This window comes from Antechinus flavipes, chromosome 1, assembly GCF_016432865.1.
Source record: "Antechinus flavipes isolate AdamAnt ecotype Samford, QLD, Australia chromosome 1, AdamAnt_v2, whole genome shotgun sequence".
NCBI lineage: Eukaryota > Metazoa > Chordata > Mammalia > Dasyuromorphia > Dasyuridae > Antechinus > Antechinus flavipes.
Window position 1 is genome coordinate 505,506,170 of NC_067398.1, and position 19,041 is coordinate 505,525,210.

The 19,041-nt window shown below is 33.6% G+C and overlaps 1 protein-coding gene across 1 annotated transcript in view; it reads right to left on the reverse strand.

The window, feature by feature from the left end:
* The window catches only part of LAMA1 (laminin subunit alpha 1), a 183,702-nt gene that overhangs the window by 13,118 nt on the left and 151,543 nt on the right, over positions 1-19,041 (reverse strand). The window contains exons 51-60 of the mRNA XM_051970426.1: positions 18,228-18,369; positions 16,315-16,429; positions 15,084-15,254; positions 12,211-12,362; positions 11,260-11,445; positions 10,852-10,990; positions 8,540-8,652; positions 6,301-6,490; positions 3,279-3,437; positions 2,008-2,161 (exon numbers count right to left, since the gene is read on the reverse strand). Of these exons, the coding sequence (XP_051826386.1) occupies positions 2,008-2,161; positions 3,279-3,437; positions 6,301-6,490; positions 8,540-8,652; positions 10,852-10,990; positions 11,260-11,445; positions 12,211-12,362; positions 15,084-15,254; positions 16,315-16,429; positions 18,228-18,369 (1,521 nt within the window). The remainder of the gene's footprint in view (positions 1-2,007; positions 2,162-3,278; positions 3,438-6,300; positions 6,491-8,539; positions 8,653-10,851; positions 10,991-11,259; positions 11,446-12,210; positions 12,363-15,083; positions 15,255-16,314; positions 16,430-18,227; positions 18,370-19,041) is intronic.

The following is a 19,041-nucleotide window of genomic DNA, read 5'->3' on the forward strand; positions in this document are numbered from 1 at the left end:
GCTTATTTTTATACTAAGACAGAATGTGCAAGGCATTCTTCAAAACAATTATGTGATGATGCCCAACCTTAAAGAATTTACATTCTGAGGCAACTTGGAAGTACAGGATCTAGTTTTTGGTTGATGAGAATTTTAGAAGTCAAAATTAAATGTATACCTCCTTTCAAAGTAAGAGTGGAAACAAAGTGAATTGTACTTACATTTTGTTTGTACCTTTGAGATAGATGCTTCATCATTTGTCCCCCTTTTCTCTGACACTTTCAATTTCTCCATCTTCAGTGGTATCTTTCCCCTCTGTCTATAAACTTGCTTAACTCTCCTTGACTCTAAAAATGTTTTTAATCTCCTCTTTTATCTTTTACTACTTTTCCTGACTAAAGTCCTTTTCACTTCGGCATAAATCCCTATCACACTACAAAATATTACCAGTGACATATTCATTGCCAGATCCACTGACCTTTTCCAAATTTTCATTCTCCTTCAATGCTTCTTTATAATTTGCCACTGTGCTTTTAAAATCAGTTCCTCATCCACACAGTCTCCTACCTTAACCTGTATTACATTGAAATCTTCTGCTCTTTAATTGTGGAACTGCTTCTCTTCTCTCCCCTCCCCTCCTTTTTGCTTCTTTATTCTTGGTTCTCTGCTTTTATATACTTTCTTTCTGAATGATTTCACTCATTCTCACAGATTCCAGTATCATCTCTCTTTAGATAACACCAGAATCTTTACTTGAGCCCTGACCTCCCTTCTGAGTTTACATCCACAAATGCAAAATTAACTTCACCTTTCCTCCTGGCTATCCTGACAGCATTTTAAATTTAACATATCCAAAGATTATCTCATTATATTCTCAAGAGAAGGGTACATACAGAATAAAAGTAAAAGTCACTATGCTTCTATCCTTATTTTGAAAGGAGTTATACATTTAATTTTGACTTTTAAAATTCTGATCTACAAAAAGTACACCTTGTACTTTCAAGCTGCCAAAGAATATAAATTCTTTAAAGTTGTGCATCATTACATAATTGTTTTAAAAAATGTCTTGCTCATTCTCTATACTCAGTATAAAATTAACATTATGTAAATCTTAGCAAAATCAAATTAACTCTCTTAAATCCATAGGGGTGATATGAAAAAGTTCAGCTATCTTTCCTTTTGGATCCCTTTTAACGGGTTAGTCATCATTCCCCCATTCTCAGTTACACAACGTAGAGAATTCAGTGTCCTCTTTGACTCTTCTACTAATTGCCTACCAAAATCTATCACTATGACCTCCAGAATCCCTTTTCCTTTCCCTCATTTATATTCTTATTGCCAACACAAGTTCAGGCCCCCATTCTCTCTCACCTAGACTATTTCAATAGAATTCTACTTACTCTTTTGACTCTCCTTTAAATCTGTTCTTCTTGCTACAGCCAAGTTAACTTTTCTAATGCATGGATCAACATGTATTATTCCACTGCTCAAAATTCTCAGTAGATGAACTGCTGACTGACACAGTAGTTGCTTGATAAATGTTTTATTGACCAATTGACTCCTCCTTGAAAACATACTTCACTTCTTTTTCTTAGTGCCTTTGTTTACATTTTTCAACTGATATCCTACACATCTTTCAAGGTCCAGTTCAAAATACTTCTTACTTTATGAAGCTGCTTCTTATCTTTTTTTCCTCTCTGAATCTTCTTACTATTTTGTAATTTCTGATGTGTTTATTGCATTCTCTTTTACTCCTGTGGGTTTCAGTTTTTTCATCTTAAAAATGAGAGGATTGGACTATTTGATTAGTAAGAAGACTTAAGTCATGATTTTTGTTATATATATATATATATAGACTTTAAATCTGAAAGGACATTCATCTAATCCACCCATTTCATTTTACAGATTCCCTTCCTCCCTAACAAGTTCATGAATACTTTGTGTATCTTTGCATCTTCCTCATTATTTTGAATAATGTTTTGCACTTAGTAGTTTAATATATGATTAACTGAACAGAATATTACTTACCAAGTGCAACAAATCCACTCCCTTCAAAGAAAGTACCTTCCTGTGCCAATGAATAGCATTTATTTACAGAAGAGGAAGACATTGGGTTGTTTTTGTCAAGCTGTTTGCCATTAATCACCACCTCCCCAATACAGGCAGGGATGCCGTAGGTAATCTAAACCAAAAGAAATATGACAGTATGTGAATCAGATTAAAAGATGAGCCCTTATGAAACTAATACATGGCACTGCCAATTAGTACAGAACCTAAAGATAACAGTTTGAATATTTATGATGTTAATATACAAGAAAGGTTCTGTATTCTTCCCAATTAATTATTGTGAGAGGAATGTGAAGTTCATTGGGCTATTACCAATATAAATTGCAAAATTTTCTGAATTTTGGATCTGTTAGAGTTCAAATGTTGGAGTTCTTGTTCTTCTCAAAGCACAGCCGATTTAGAGGCTTAGAGCCCTTCGGATGTCTCCAATTCCAAAGGTTCTGTCCTTCAGCCTCTGCCTCTGCTTTCTTCAGCTTCCAACCAACACAGAGATAGAATGTCTCTCTTGACTCCTTCTGGGGAGCCCAGCCACCAACTACAGTGGTGTGAGATGAAGATGAATCTGGTTGTCCACTGAACTCTCCACTCGTAGCTGTATCCTCTGAAAACCCTTCGTCTGCCACCAGAGTCGCTCCTCTGGAGTCCAGCTGAGCTCTCTTCTGCGACCAGCCAGCCAAGAGGAAATAATGTATTCTGCCATAGATCCCTCATCGCTGGCCTTTTATCTGACTCTTCTGAGAGAATGGGATTATGGGTTTTCTCCCATAGTGCTCTCTGGCCCAATGAGTTTTAAGGGAGGTGTGGACTCCCTTGAAGTTAGAAAGTGTACTTTGTGAAGCTAGCATACTTGTGGACTCCAATGAGTAAAGGTGTGAACACAAGCCTTGTATTAATTAGTTCTACTTAGTACCTTGTTTCAGGTTCTGCCCAAAACATCTTCTTGTAATATTAGATCAACTCTAATTAGTTAGCAGTTAGCAAGGATTCCAACATGGATCAAATTGTTACTCTATTATTAAAACAACCAACAGTTCAGTCTTAAGAACTAGTAAGACTAGTTAGAATTTAGGGTGAAGTTACAACATGCAATTTGTAAACATCTTTTATAAAGACAGGCATCTTAAAGCAATTTTTATAAAATTTTCAAAAGAGGTTTCCAGATCTGGTCTATGAAGACTCATTTCCTATGCAACTAAGATACAATACTGACAAAATCAGAGAAGGCTTCTTACATTTCCAATATTCTTGGCTCTGTAATTTAATGGAAGGCCTCCAAGGTAAAATTTTCCTTCCACATCTAAGGTGTTACCATCTCCAATTGTGGTCACCATCGTTGACTCTTGTCCATCTATTGTGATGAAACCCTTCCTTTTGGCATACTCTGTTTTCACCTGAAATGTAAACAAAATCCATAACTGATATAAAATCTGAGAAAACAGTCTTTCCTAGTGGTAACTGCAACAATTCCTCACTGCATGCACAGCACAGAAATAGCAAAATACAACATATTAGGGAAAAGGAGCTCTACCTAATAATCAGAGATCTAGAAAACTAAGGCTAATACCATTTTTTATTTTGTTCTATTAGGTGATTCTGTGTGCCCCTGTCCCTTCTCCCTGTCTTTTCCCCATACTATCTGCCCCTTTCTCCTACACCGTCTTCTTCACTCTCTGCCTTTATACTCTCTGTGATTTATTAAAGGGGGATTGATGCATTACTCTCCATTTGCTGCTAGCATTATCTTTCCCATTGGGTGTCTAGTAGTGAGTTGCTTTGTCAATCTTTGCTTTCTCCCAGTGGCTTCACTGTGGGATATGGCTATGCACAAGTAGTCCTAGCCCAGGTGCTCCAATTTATGCCTGAGGGAAAGAGACTTTTAAAGAATTCTCTAGTTGGATTAAGTCAAATAACCTATTTCTTTGACCACCCAATGGGAAAGATAATGCTGGCAGCAAGTGGAGAGTAATGCATCAATCCCCCTTTATTAAGGCACAGATAGTCAAAGGCAGAGAGTGAAAAAGATGGGGTAGGAGAAGGAGGCAGATAGTATGGGGGAAAGACAGGAGAAGGGACAGGGCCACACAGAATCACCTAAATGTGGATTAGAATCAGCGGCATGGACCTATTACAAGTAGAAGTATCCTTCAGGGACAGGATTTGGGGTCACATCCTTACAAGGTTGTCTTGGTCTTAGAACATCAGCATACCAATATACTTTCAAAGTTTTTAGTGCCATATTAGGATTACTAAATTTGCATAATATTATATGTATCTAGAACTTATCTGTAGTTTGCAGACAGAAGGACTATTATGGGGACCAAGGGACTGTTTATACTGGAGCCTAGTTGCCTTCTTCATATTTAGCACATAGCTTCTTGATGTGGCCTTAATTAATTAAGGAGGCAGTTCCTATTTCTTAATTTCTAAGTCTTATTTATTGGTATCTTATACTGGCTACTTCTATTTTTACTATACTGATTGATGGGGTAGTTGGGAAGATTGTAAGAAGGTATAATTTCAATACACATTTGTATGTATTTGCTAACTTTTCCAAAGTGATTCCCATTTCTTGTCTAGCACATCTGCAGCAACAAAAAAACAATATAACATTAATTGCTAGCATTTATATGGCACCTACTAGCCAGGTACTGTATAAATATACCATATATATACATATCTATCTATCTATCTATATATATGTATATATGTATGTATTCATCTCACAATAACTCTAAATATAGATTTATTTGGACCTCACAATAACCCTAAAAAACAAATTCTATTTTACATTTGAGGAAACTGAGGTAGAAAGGAATTAAAGAACTTTCTCAAAGTCACATAGCTAGTAAATATCAGTAAATATCTGAGGCTGAGTTTGAACTCACGTCTTCCTGACCCAGGTATAGGGTTCTATCTACTTCAACACCTACTCACCTCAATGTAATACACAAACTACAAAAATTAATCAGAAAAAAAAGTGATCCAGTGATGGCAACAGCCTCTGAGTGAAGGTGGCATTTGATAGTATTATTTTTAACATTAGGCTTTGAGAACCTTATCTAGTAGCCCCCCCTTCCCAAATTCTACTGATGAATTCTTCCAAGGCACAATGAACACAGCAGTTGAGTATACAGATTACATAAATCCTTTCACATCCCATAATAAGAGTCCAACCTAATCAGTTTCTTTGTACAATACTACCAAAAAAAAAAAACAGCCAGAAAAATCCTTAAGAATAAGAATTTTTAGAGCAGTCCTTAACATGGCTCTTTTCAACAGTGAGATGGTTCAGGACAACTCATGGTCATATAATGGAGAGAGCCATCTGCACCCAGAGAGAGGACTATGGGGAATGAATATGGATTACAAGATTTTTGTTGTTCTTGTTAGCTTGTATTTTGTTTTCTCATTCTTTTCCTTTTTAATCTTATTTTTCTTGTGCAGCATGATAATTGTAGAAATATATATATAAAAACTGCATGTTTAACATATATTGGATTGCTTGCTATCTAGGGTAGGAGTGGGGACAAAGGAGGGAGAAAAAATTTGGAACACAAGGTTTTGCTCTATGCATATGTTTTGAAAATAAAAAGCTTTAAAAATACTCTTTAATTAAAAAAAGCAAACAAAAAATAGGCTTTAGATTGTAAGCACCTCAAAGCAGGAACCTCTTTTGTTTTTCTTTGTAATCCCAATCCCAAAGCTTAGAACATAGTTAAGTGCTTAATAAGTGCTTATTAACTGACAGTCCAGTTCCTTTCAGAATCATCACAATTTTCAAAAAATATGTTTTAAATTAATATTTTCCTTATATTTGCCTTAATTCAAGGTTCTATTTTTTTAACCAAGTTGCACAAATATCAGAATTAAAAAAGGTGTTTTAAAAAAAAATTTAGGCTATTATAAATATATTATTTTCATTTTACTCACAAATCTTATATCTCAAAGAACAGAAACAGTTTTCAAGTCCACATTAATCTCAATAACTGAACAAAAGTGTTCTTTTTTAATATAGCTTTGATAAAACTCAAAACCCGTTAACAAAAATCCTAAATTTAGGTATCTATTTCAGGAAAATTCCTTCTAAAAATTTTGCTAAATTTATGTCATTGAGTAGATGTAATTCACTTAATCTTTTAACTTGTTTACATAGCTGGTCAAGGAACTACTTCTATTTAGATAAAATAAGGAAGTGGCTATCTGATGAAATGAATGGGATTTTGAAGAAATGATTATAGATCTCTTGATACTTACTGTGTGCCACTTTCCATCACTGAGGAAGGCAGGATGGGAAGCTTTTGTTCTCCCTTTTCCAAGATCAAACATGAAGTAGAGCTGTCCATCATGAAGCTGAAGTGTTGCATAATCAACTTGGTTCTGATGGGCCATGTAGTAAATCAGGCCACTTAAGGCAAAGGTTCGGATGGTCAGCTGCACTGAAAGCCTTATGGGGGAAAAAAACAGCTTAGTATTTTTTTTTTTGTTTGTTTTTATTTTGTTTTTTTTTTCCAATCCAACCTCTTCAAATCAGTATTTGAGCATCTTTTTTAAAAAAGCTTTTTGTTTTATATATGTATATATATAATATATATATTTTATACATATACACACAGACACACACATACACAGTTTTCAACATTCACCCTTGCAAAACCTTGTGTTCCAAATTTTTTCTCCCTCACCCCCTTCTCTAGATGGCAAGTAATCCAATATATGTTAAACATGTGAAACTCTTCTATACATATTTTCATAATTATGATGCTGCACAAGAAAAATCAGATCAAAAAGGAAGCTTAGTGTTCAGAGAAGCATAAATTTAATTTCTTTGTTAGAAGAATAAGTGGGTATTTGTTAGAAGAGTAAGTGTGGACTTAAAGCCAGGAAGAAAGATCTAAGTTCAAATTCTGTCTTAGATACTGGGAGTTGAAGAGAATTGAAATCAAGTCTTTGATGAAACACTGGGATTGGTCAGGAACATTGGAAATCAAATCCAGCCTCAGATATTTGCTAGTCGTGTAATCCTGGATAGGTTTCTTGATTGGTTTGCTCAGTTTTCTAATCTGTCCAATGGGGATTATAGTAACGCTTACCTCTAAAAGTGACTGTGGGAATAAAATGAGTTACATGAAATGGTTAGCACATTGCCTGCTATATGATTAGTTGGCTGTTGTCCTTCGTACTTGAAAAGAAACCAAATATTATCACTGTGTTAGAGTGGAGTTGCAGTGTATCTGAGTGTGGCTGATCAGACCAATAATAAGAGCTCTGCCACAGGTCGGACACAAATAGTCCATTTGAATATTTGGGATGGCTTCTTTAACTTTGCAAATATCATGTTTCTTTTGGGCTAAAATTCCATTTTGCTTTGCTCATAGAGCACAGCACCTTCTCTGATAAGGGCATGACATGTTGGGAGGTCTGTGCCAATATCTCCCAGATCATACAATTAATTCTAAAGTTCTTAAGAGTGACCTTGAGAGTGTTCTTAAATTGTTTTTTCTAATTACTTTGTGAACACTTGCCCTGTGTGAATTCTCCTTAAAATAGTCTTTTTGGCAAGCATATATAATAAATATTACATAAATGTTAGCTATTAATATTTTTATTATTCCTGACTCCAAATCCAATATTTGCTATTAACTAATTTCATTAAAATACCCAACAAGGAAGAAAAGAAAGAAATAAGCATTTATTAAGTGCTTGCTATGTGTCAAACACAGTACAAATATTATCTCATTTGATCCTTATAATAACCCTAAAAGGCAGGTGCTTTTAATTTTTTTTAATTTAAAAAATTTTTCCCCTGTTACATGTAAAAAACCCCATTTTTTTGGTTATACATGTACATTCATTTTTTACATACTTCCATATAAATCATGTTGGGAGAGAAAAATCAGAACAAAATGGAAAAACCACAAGACAAGAAAAAAAAAAAACAAACGGGGGAGTGGGGGGAGTGAAAATAGCATGTGTTGATTAACATTCAGTCTCTATAGTTCTCTCTCAGGATTTAGATGGTATGTTATATCCAAAGTTTATTGAGATGACCTTGGCTCACTTAATCACTGAGAAGAACCAAGTCTGTCTTAGTTGTCTTAGTTGGTTCTACTTGTTTCACTCAACATCAGTTCATATAAATCTTTCCAGACCTTTCTAAAATCAGCCTGTTCATCATTTTTTATAGAACAATAATATTCCATTATTTTCATATAGCATAACTTATTCAGCCACTCCCCAATGGCTAGGCATTGAGATAGATATTTATTACGATTTCCATTTAGACAGAGATTAAATGACTTGCCCTGAAGAATTTGGTTTTTCCTGTCTCTAGTCCCAGTATTTTATTCATTGTACCACCTAGCTGCCTCTAGACACAATAATAAAGATGAATTCCAGTTACTTCTTTGGGAATGACCAGAATGCTACATCCTCAAAGCACTTATTGGTTTAACCAAAAGTGATGGGCCATATAACAGAATTAAAACATACATACTTCTTTCTGATAGCAGATTGGTTGAAAGGCAAAACCAGGTGACTGCCTACAGCCAGGCCAAACTGATGGGCATTGGGGACATAGTCCACCTCTCTATCCACTGCACACTGCTCCTGTAATGAAAAACAAAAACAATAACAATCACTTCAAAGGTCCATATATTTACAACATGTGCATCCAGCCCACCATTCCCTCACACTTCAAGGGTTAGCCATATAGGGCTGTGTGAGTCAAGAATGGTTTGTACATTTAAAGATTTATCATATTTAAAAATGGAAAAACTATCATTATTCAAGGATTGTACAAGAAACAGGCAGCACAGATTTGGCCCTCAGGCTGTATAACTTGCCAACCTCTGCTCTAGTGTATAAATAAAATATCTATTAATACTAGTTCTTTATTCATTATGAAATTAATCAGAATTTAAATATGTTTGGGCTAGAAAAAAGACACATTCAAGCTTGATGGACAGTTCCTTCTTACATCAAAAAAAAAAAAAAAAAAAAAAAAAGGAAACTTCCCTTTATAAAAGGAATATAAGGGACATGCAAGAGAATATATGAGATAAATTTTTGTCCCTTTCTCCATATTTTTCTCATGAGTATCTTATGTAAAAAGTATCCTAGATCATAGGGTGAATTGGTACATTTTTCAAATACATGCAGCATTCAAGAGATGTTGACTATTGCAGCTTAACACAACTATTGTCAATTTGGGAAAATGCAATTGTGAAAACAATGACAACAAAGTTTCAGAGGTCTTATTGCAGATGTATAGTTTGAAATATGGCTGTAGCTGAGAAGAGAGGAAGGAAATCAAGTAGGGAACATGGTTGAAAGTACTGTACCTAGAAGGAATGGGAGAATTCTATCAACTCTTCCCATTAGAGAGAATGTGTCAATAGAGTCCTGAAGATGATTTCAGAAAGGGTTGGAGAGACTTATACGAACTGATGCTGAGTGAAATGAGCAGGACCAAGAGATCATTTTATACTTCAACAACAACACTATATGATGATCAATTCTGATGGACATGGCCCTCTTCAGCAATGAGATGAACCAAATCAGTTCCAATGGAGCAGTAATGAACTGAACCAGCTACACCCAGCGAAAGAACTCTGGGAGATGACTAAGAACCATTACATTGAATTCCCAATCTTTATATTTTTGCCTGCTTGCATTTTGGATTTCCTTCACAGGTTAATTGTACAATATTTCAGAGTCTGATTCTTTTTGTACAGCAAAATAACAGTTTGGTCATGTATACTTATTGTGTATCTAATTTATACTTTAATATATTTAACATCTACTGGTCATCCTGCATCTGGGGGAGGGAGTGGGGGGAAGGAGGGGAAAAATTGGAACAAAAGGTTTGGCAATTGTCAATGCTGTAAAATTACTCATACTTTAACTTGTAAATAAAAAGCTATTTTAAAAAATAGAGTTCTGAAGATTTATAGGATCATAGATTTAAAGAAGAGAATTTAAAATTTCTAATTTATTTCAACCTCTGCATTTTACACATAAAGAAACTGAATAGGTTTCGTAGATTAAGTGACTTGCCTAAGTGACAGAATTATTAAATCATGGAGTTGGTGGTCTACTGTAGGTATTTTTACTCCAAATCTGGTATCCTTACAAATTCACTGCATTATAAGTGTCCCTACACTAACTATATGCATTGAATGATGCTATGGAATTATTGTTTTTAGTTCCGGATAAAAGAGACATCAAGGTCCCAAAGAAAATAAGTTTGAACTCAAAGGCTTCAAGCATATTAACACAACTTTTTAGCCGAGTGTTGCATTACTAGCATATTCTATTGTCCATTTTTGTCCAGGAAAAAAAGTAAAAAGTGTTACCAAAGATAAATTTTCTTGTTGTTCTATTACGTCTGACTCTTTGTGACCCTCACAGACCATACCACATCAATACCATATCAATATCCTGGCAAAGATACTGGAGTGATTTCCCATTTCTTTCTCCAGGTTAGCGGAGAGTGACTTGTCTAGTCTCACAGCTAGTGAGTGTCTGAGACCTGATTTGAACTCAGACCTTCCTGATTTCAGATTTAGCACTCTGTCCACTGAGTGACGTAGCTGTCTGCAAGGAGAAATATTAACTACAAAAATGAATTAGGTTACATGAATCTAATACTTTAAAAAAAAGACTTCTCCTATATTAACTGTTATGACATTTAATTTTTATCTTAAAAACATCAGTGTGCTCTTGTACCAATATTTGTTAATTTGTCAGAACAATCATGACTTATGGTTGTAACAATTAGGACTGATTATGTATAACTGTGCTTACAGGACTTGATAAGGGATGCGCCTCTGGCTGAAGCTCAACATCCTCTCCATGGATAACTGTTGGTCGAGGCTTTTCTGAAAGCAGGCAACTATCCATGTCCACTTGCTCGTAGCTAAGTGCATTGGTGAAATCCAAAAGCCTAGGCAACAGAAAGGATTCCAGAAATTAAATTAAGATACCACAAAAAATACAGAAAGAATAATTTGTAATACTGGGTTATTTCACAATTTTTTTTAAAAATAAAAACTATAACAATAACATAACCAATATGATTACTCTGATTAGTTTAATCTTTTTACAATGTAATTGGGATGTATTATAACATTATTATATAGATTCATGTAATTTAAGCCAGGTCTGATTCAGGCCATAATAGTGTTATATCTAATTAGATTATATTAGACTTACTCCATATTGAAGATCAAGTTTTTTATACAGCCATGAAAAGATTTTCTCATTCTGAAAACAGAAATGCCTTCACCTTCTGGGATTCCACCTATGTACAGGTTAGATACATTTATGATTTTGTTTTCTGCTAGTGGCCCAAATCTCATTTCTGTATGATTAGCTTCATCTACTTGTACTGTGATGACTCTGAAAATTCAAAGAAAAAAAGCAAAAATTTGTTTGTAAAAAAAAAAAGCAAACAAATTTGTTTGTAAATGAACAAAGCAATAACAAAGAATTGACCTATCCCATTAGGTTATTAAAAAACAAATTTATTAAACTGTATATAAATCACTACCAATATATTAATGAAATGATAATATGATTTATTTTAGAGGATTATATGATGAGTTTTCACAACTGAACTTTGTCAATTAAAATATTTCAGGTATGAGTGAAATGTTTAAGTATTAAAAACAAAGAATTTTATATTTTCTTACTCTTTATCCTTTAAACAGGTAAATACATATAAATGTATATAGGGACTAGATAATGAAAATTGATTGTTCTAGACTTCCTAGTACTTTTTAACAACTCTCTATTGCACTATATACAAAAATCCTAGCACTTTGATATAATTCTATCTTGTGGCAGGAAGCAATTAAATATAGAAACAATTCATCAGACATAAGTTTCACTCAGAAGGAGTTTACTGACATTTCAGTTGACTAGTATAATACCAAAAGAAGCTTATTATAATGTAGTCACACTTGTAAAGCAAAGTGTGCTCTAGAATTTGAGACTTCAACATATCATGAGATAGTAAATTCTCTGGAAACTTTCATCTATGAAAACAATTAAAAATGATTTCAATGCAAGAATCATTATAATTAAGTCATATCTAAAAAGATATGGTTATTACATAAATGTGTCTGTGTATGTGTGTTTTCCTTATATATGTATATTTAGTACCTTTTATTCCTAATCAAGACAATGGAATGTTCCTGTCCATCACTGTATGTTCCTGTGGTCGAATGGAGAGTAGCTTTTCGAGTGCTCATTCCATCTCCAGGATTAATATGTACTTCAAGATGACCCTCAATCAGTGCGATGGAGAAGAAAGGCTGTGAAGATTTCACATTAATAGAGGTTTTCCATAGAACATTGGTTTTCTCATTTTAATCCTTAATATTCACTTTTGTTATCTAATTCCTTATTTTTCAAGCTTTTTTTCCCCAAGAAAATAAGTCAGTATTCTTATAATAAAGGTATATAAAATGTTTTACATGTTTCATTTGATAAACAAAAAAGTAGCATATGCTAACTTTCCAATTAGAATAAAAACATTCAAATTTTAAAATGAATTGAGCTTTAAGAAGGCAATTTCAAAAGATAGTATAAAGATATTTCTACAAGTTGTCAAATGATTAAGGAAAATTCTTGGTATTTTCATTAACTAAAGAAAAAAAAGTATTTGTAAAACATGGAACTTTGTTGCTCCTCTCTAGAAATCTGTTTCAGTGGGCCAGAATAAGGAGGAAGGGAATAATACCTACTATGTGCCAAGTACTTTGCCAAAAAGTACATGCTCAGAAAAGAACACCTTAACACATCTATTCTAAGTACAAACTGAAACATACACCTGGAAAGGAAGACCAGGAGACAGTAATTTCCATTAGGATCTCAGGTATGAATGAAATGGATCAGCCAATTGAGGTTTTTGATCAGTTCAATAGCCTTTTTGATTGTGTTTCTATTGACTTTTGGGGTAGCCAAGTTGATGATCTTTACTGAGTAAGATCTTAGCTGGGGTGGACAAGTCCCATTCACATACTATAGCTTTCTCCTAAACTATAATGCTTCCCCTGTAGCCTTTCCATTTTGGATGTGGCTTCTTCCTACTTGCTTATAGGGCAATTGTTTCTCTAAAGCAAATCATAGTAATTATCTTAATTTTTGCTATAATCAATGGGCCTGATTTTCTTGGAGTACTTGAGGATCAATCAGTAGTTCTGTTAAGAAGACACTTTCCTGTCCATCAGTCTAATATAGTTTACTTCTTAGTATATTTTCCTCTTTCTAAAACATTAATGTGCTTAGTGATTATACTACAACTCCACACAAGTTTGATTTTGTAAAATTTAACTCAAAAGTTTAACTTACCATAAAAAATAGTAAAAATAGCAAGGAGAAATTTAAGTTATCAAATGTACACTTTTTTCCCTGAGTCTTTCAGGCCCAGTGTGACAGATGAGGACAATGGATATTATATTCAAAAACCTCTAATAAAACCTAATGAACTTCAATGCTTGACATTTTAACATTACAAATTAATATTAAGAGTCATAAAATAAAGGAAGAAAGCAGTATGGGGAAAAAGGGGGTCAATGATCAAACCATTTTTTACTTTTTTTTATTTTCAGTTGTTTAAGTTAAGATGTATCATGCAATGTAAAGAAACAATTGCTATATGCAAAAGCTTATTTCTGAATTAATGCAAATTATGACAGAAACAAAAAGGAATAATACATTACATTTTTATATTTTAAAGTAATCTGGAATCTCTTAGTTTTTCCAAAGGTCTTTAATCTTCTCTGTTTCTTTTAAGGGAATCATTATCCTTTCAGTTACCCACTTTCAGATTGTCAACCAAGTGAACCAGTTCTTCATTATCCTTTAACCTTCACATCCAATTATCAACTTGACTCTACACATCCCTTGCATTCACACATGGCTACCATGCTAGTTCAGACACCCATAACCTTTCATCCATACTATTGTAATAGTTTCTTAATTGGTCCCCATGTTTTCTGTTCGCCATTTTAATCATATATGTCACAATTATTTATTCTTTGTAAAGCACAGGTATGACCATGTCACTGACCTTCTGAAGAGGCTTCAATGGTTACCTATTGCTTCTTGGATAATAAAATCTGTTGTTTGTATTTAATTTCCAAAGAAGACCAATGACATCACAGAGTGATATTTGGATTTAAGTGAGGCAAAGATGCCCAAAGTCATTAATCTTATTCTCTTCCAGAATCCTGAGAGTTCAATGGCAAGACAAAAGTCAAGGTGATTGGTGATGGCCCAAAATGCAGTAGATGATCTTGGCATTTTGGATGTCTGATCAAGTGCTAAGTATTCCACCTTCATGGCTGCGGAGCAAATTGTTCTCCTCTACCCATTCCACTGGAGGAAGTTTTCATATACTTGGGGTAAATACTCTTCTTCCTACCTCAACTCATCAATGGGTTTCAGCCTGTCAGGTACCCTTACCGTGGAGTGAGCCTGTCTGCTGAGATGATTTACCAGGATATGTCCACTGAGCAGGTTACAGCTTCTTGGAGTCACCAATGAGAGTTGAGTGCCAGGAAGATACCAAAAACGGATGAGCAGCCCTGAAAAGGGCTCCAAAGGTATGGAATGATCTGATTCTAGTCTACTTTTTCAGAATCCTGGCACATTACTTGACCCCTTTCATGCATTCTACTTCTCAGATGACCCAACCTACTTACTGTTCCCTTTACAGAATATTCTCTCTCCTGCCTCTGCACTCATGTCTGAAATACCTTCCCTTCTTACAATTATTTGTAACAACTGTTAAGGCTCAGTCCAGGTGCTACTTTTCTTGATCTTCTGAGTTGCTCTACCCTGACCAAAATTATAAATATGTAAATATTTGTATGCATCTTGTACTTTTTTTCCTGACCCTTAATACAATCTTTTGAGATAAAAGACAACTTTATTTTGTCCTTTGTACCTTCCACTTAGCAAACACTTAAGAGATGCTTCTTAAACAGAATTGAATTGAATCCAGCTTGATAGTATTTAAGATAACTTACCACATGGGCCTGTCGGCGACTTCTCTTATCCTTTCCCTTGCTAAAACCAGCCAGAATAATGCCGCTACTGTTCTTAGTGGCAAATGTTGCCATTAACTCAGAGTCCATTGAGAGTGGCTTTGGTGGTAATTCAATGTACCCATCATTAAAGATGCTAATACTTCGAATAGGCTGTTTTATAAAAGAGAACAATTTACTAATTATAGTTCATATATATGTATATAGTTCTTTTAAGTGCTTCAGAAGTTTATTAATACTGAGTAGTAAAGTATATAAAGTACCACTGGGGTCTGGAATCAGTAAGACCTGAGTTCAAAACTAGCCTCTGAAACTTACTAGCTGTAAGACCACAAACAAGACAATCATTGTTTGCCTCAGTTTGCTCATCTGTAAAATGAGGATAATAATAGTACTTATTTCTCAGGATATTTGTAAAACACTTAGTATAGTACCATATTATAGTATAATAGGTAGTATATAAATTCTAGTTGTAATGACAATTAATAATAATGATAATGAAACACCCCAAAGTGTTTCCTCTCATGGATGAGAGGGGTGGGTAATCTACATGGAGATCTCAAACCAGAATTCTTAAAAGTCAAAAAGACATAGCCAGTATATGAATTTATTTAAATGGCTATATTTATTTGATAAAAAGAAAGATTTTCTTTCTTTTTTAGGGGATGGAAGTAAAGGGAAGGAGAGATGGAAGTGGTAGAGTTGTGACACTGGTACTCGAAAAAGAAGAAAAAAATTTTAGTGTCAATAAATCATTAAAAAATAAAAAAGAGAAGAATGAATTCAGCAGGAGAAATAACAAACAGTATTAGAACTATTTAAATTATTTAGTAGGAAAAAACAAGAGAAATTCAATTTCACATATAATTCCATTTTTCTAGATATATTGAAATGTTCTTATTTTTAGATGTTTATTAAAATTCATAATAAAAAAGAAAGATATTTTTAAAAGAAAAGAGTCACAAGAATTCAGGCTGAATATCCTGAGGGTTGCTCACCTACAATGAATACAAAAAAGTCAAGATTTTCATTGTCATAAAAAATTAGCTTTGTCCCAAATGTAAGGAAAAAAATCCTCCCAAACAAAATCAATTCTTCTGATTCCAAAACAGGTATTTAGTTTTATCTTGTCCCAGCATAGATAGTACATTTCTCCCTTGCATAAATCAATAATTGAATTACAGGAATATAATCTTAATAAAGTGTTTCATACCTCCAGTAAACACCCTTTTCTCACTCCATAGGAATTTCTGAGTAAGTCAAATGTAGATCTGGATATTTCCAGGCTTTTAATACAGCCTACATATGATCTGCTAGTAAGTCCTTTCCTGGAGAGAAAAGAAGAAAACAACAAAAAAAAAGGAATTATTTGGTTCAATTTCAAATTTTTTTGAAAGGAAAAATAAAAACAGATCTAATATGGAAAAGCTACTTCCCAGTGTAATAAAAACAACTTATCCAGGAATGAACACACAGGTAAGATGAATTTCAATTTATTACACCCTTAAATAAACAAAAATATTTTTCCAGGAACTAAAAAATTGAGACTCAATGTAGTTAGTTATATAGATAACTAATGTTTTTTTGATCTCCATAAAACTCTAATAATCCCAATTATTTTACCATTGTTAAAATTTTTACCATCTATTAAAAATGATTCTTATTGTAAAAACCCAAATCTGTCTTATGGAAACTTCATTACAATAATTTTGAGTATCACAGACTTCCATGTATGCCCAAAGACCCAAACATGACAGAATAAAAGTTCTCTGAGGGCAAGAGCTGTTTTGTCTTTCCATCCCCAGAAGCAGCACAGTGCCAGGCACAGGAGGTATGTAACAGAATCTTGCTTAATTGAATTTAACTAGATTACAATTAATTTCATTTATCACTCTCTCTCTCTTTCTTCTCTCCTCTGTCTCTCTCTGTCTCTCTCTCTCTCTCTCTCTCTCTCTCTCTCTCTCTGTATATATATATTGTGTGTGTGTACTTTATGCCTTAATAGAATACTTTCACTGCCTATTCATATTCATGTTCTAGTTCTTTAAGTCAAAAGTTGTAATTCTTTTACAAGATCTACATTGTGAGATATAAAATCAATGGCATTCCCACAGACCAACATAATAAACCCCATGAAGGGATTTCATTGTTATCTTCCAGTTTAAGAAATATGAATCTGATAACCAAAGAGAGATTAAACACCAATATCTCTTGAAAACTTCAAGTTTCAGTTTATTAAAAATACTGGGTCCATAATAATCGAATAAATTAAGTAACTCAAAAGGCATTTATTGAGTACTTATGATGCTATAGGAAGTATAATTAAGGCATGGTCTTTGTCCTGATGGAGCTACTATCTCATGAGGAGAGCAAACTCATATACAGATAACTATAATAACAATATATGATATGTATATTATAAAGATATTTAATAAGTGCTATGTGAGCTCCCAAGGGAGTTGCATCAGGAGTTGGGGGAAGAAAAAAGATTAGGTAATGCTTTGTGACAAAGTAGAATTTGAGTTGGTCAAATAAAGAGATGCTACAGTATTTCATATATAAGGAAAAGAATGAAGAAAAATCCCCCAAAATGAGGAAGCTTAGAACAGGTTCAGGGTACAGAAATCAGTCCATTTTGACTTAAACCTCCTTACAGGGTAAATCTTTACTTGGGGTTACTGAAGGATTGAGAGTAGAGAAAAAACATGACCATATCTTTGTATACAGAAGAAAAGATAGTAATAGCATGTATACTATATTGGAAAAACAGTAGATGTGAAAGATTCATGAAGGATCTAATAAAAATCAAGCCTTTATTACTGGAAGAGTAGGGTTGGAAGGGGAAGAGGAAAAAAAAGTGACAAATATGAGAGATACTGGGAATGTATAACTGGATTTGGAAGCTAATTGTGTTTGGAAAATAATAGAAAGGGAAGAGTCAAAGTTAATAATATGGTGATGAATATATGGAGACACTAAGAGAATTATGGTTCCACTTACAAAAATATGAACTCTAATTATGATCAATTCTATTTTAGCCACCAATTTCTCCACTAACAAACTGGTTTGCTGGATAAAGTCAGGTAATCAATAGCAGAAAACAAATTCTCTTTTCTAATATGATACCTTACAACTCTTGTTCTGGGCAATCCACCAACATAAATTGGATCTTTATTCAAGCGATTTAGGTCAGATGACCCTCCAGGAGATTCACCTTGCTTTGTTTCTTTAGAAGTGGTATTATATGCATCAAAAACTGCTAGAAGTCCTAAAAAGGCACACAGAGATGGACAGGTAAAACAATCATGATAGCTTTCTAAACTAACATTGTTATCTTAAAAATTATATCTTTATTCCTCATCTAAGAAGAGAACTATCAAGTCTCAAAGTATAAAATCTTAAAAAAATTCTTTGACATGAACTTTGATAAGATTATAAGTTAATAAACCTACCTGATATTACAGAACAAAATTTAGTGTATGTATTTAGTGAATGTATCTCTGTATTGTTCTAAAAGAAAGTTAGATATAATGTATATACTTAATGTTCATTCAAAAATTTTAGGAACATAAAACAGGATTACAAATTTAAACTTCAGAAGAAGAAGAAACTTTAGAAATCTTTTTATCCTCATATTTTGGATGAGATCCAGAAAGATTAAGAGATTTTCCCCAAGGAAACACACATATATTAAGTAGCAGATTCAGAATTTAAACTCAAGTTCTTTAGCCAAAAACTTCTGGCACTTTTCTCCCTGCCCCATGCTATTTCCTTATATACTTAGTAAATAAAAAACACTATACAGTTGATTGCTGATTTCCTTTCAACTCTTAAAGGTGGAAAATATACTATTTTCAATGAACAAAAGATAGTGTTCCCTTTTAAAGCACCATTTTAATGTCACTGTTATTTCATTACCATACTGTTCAGAAACATTCAA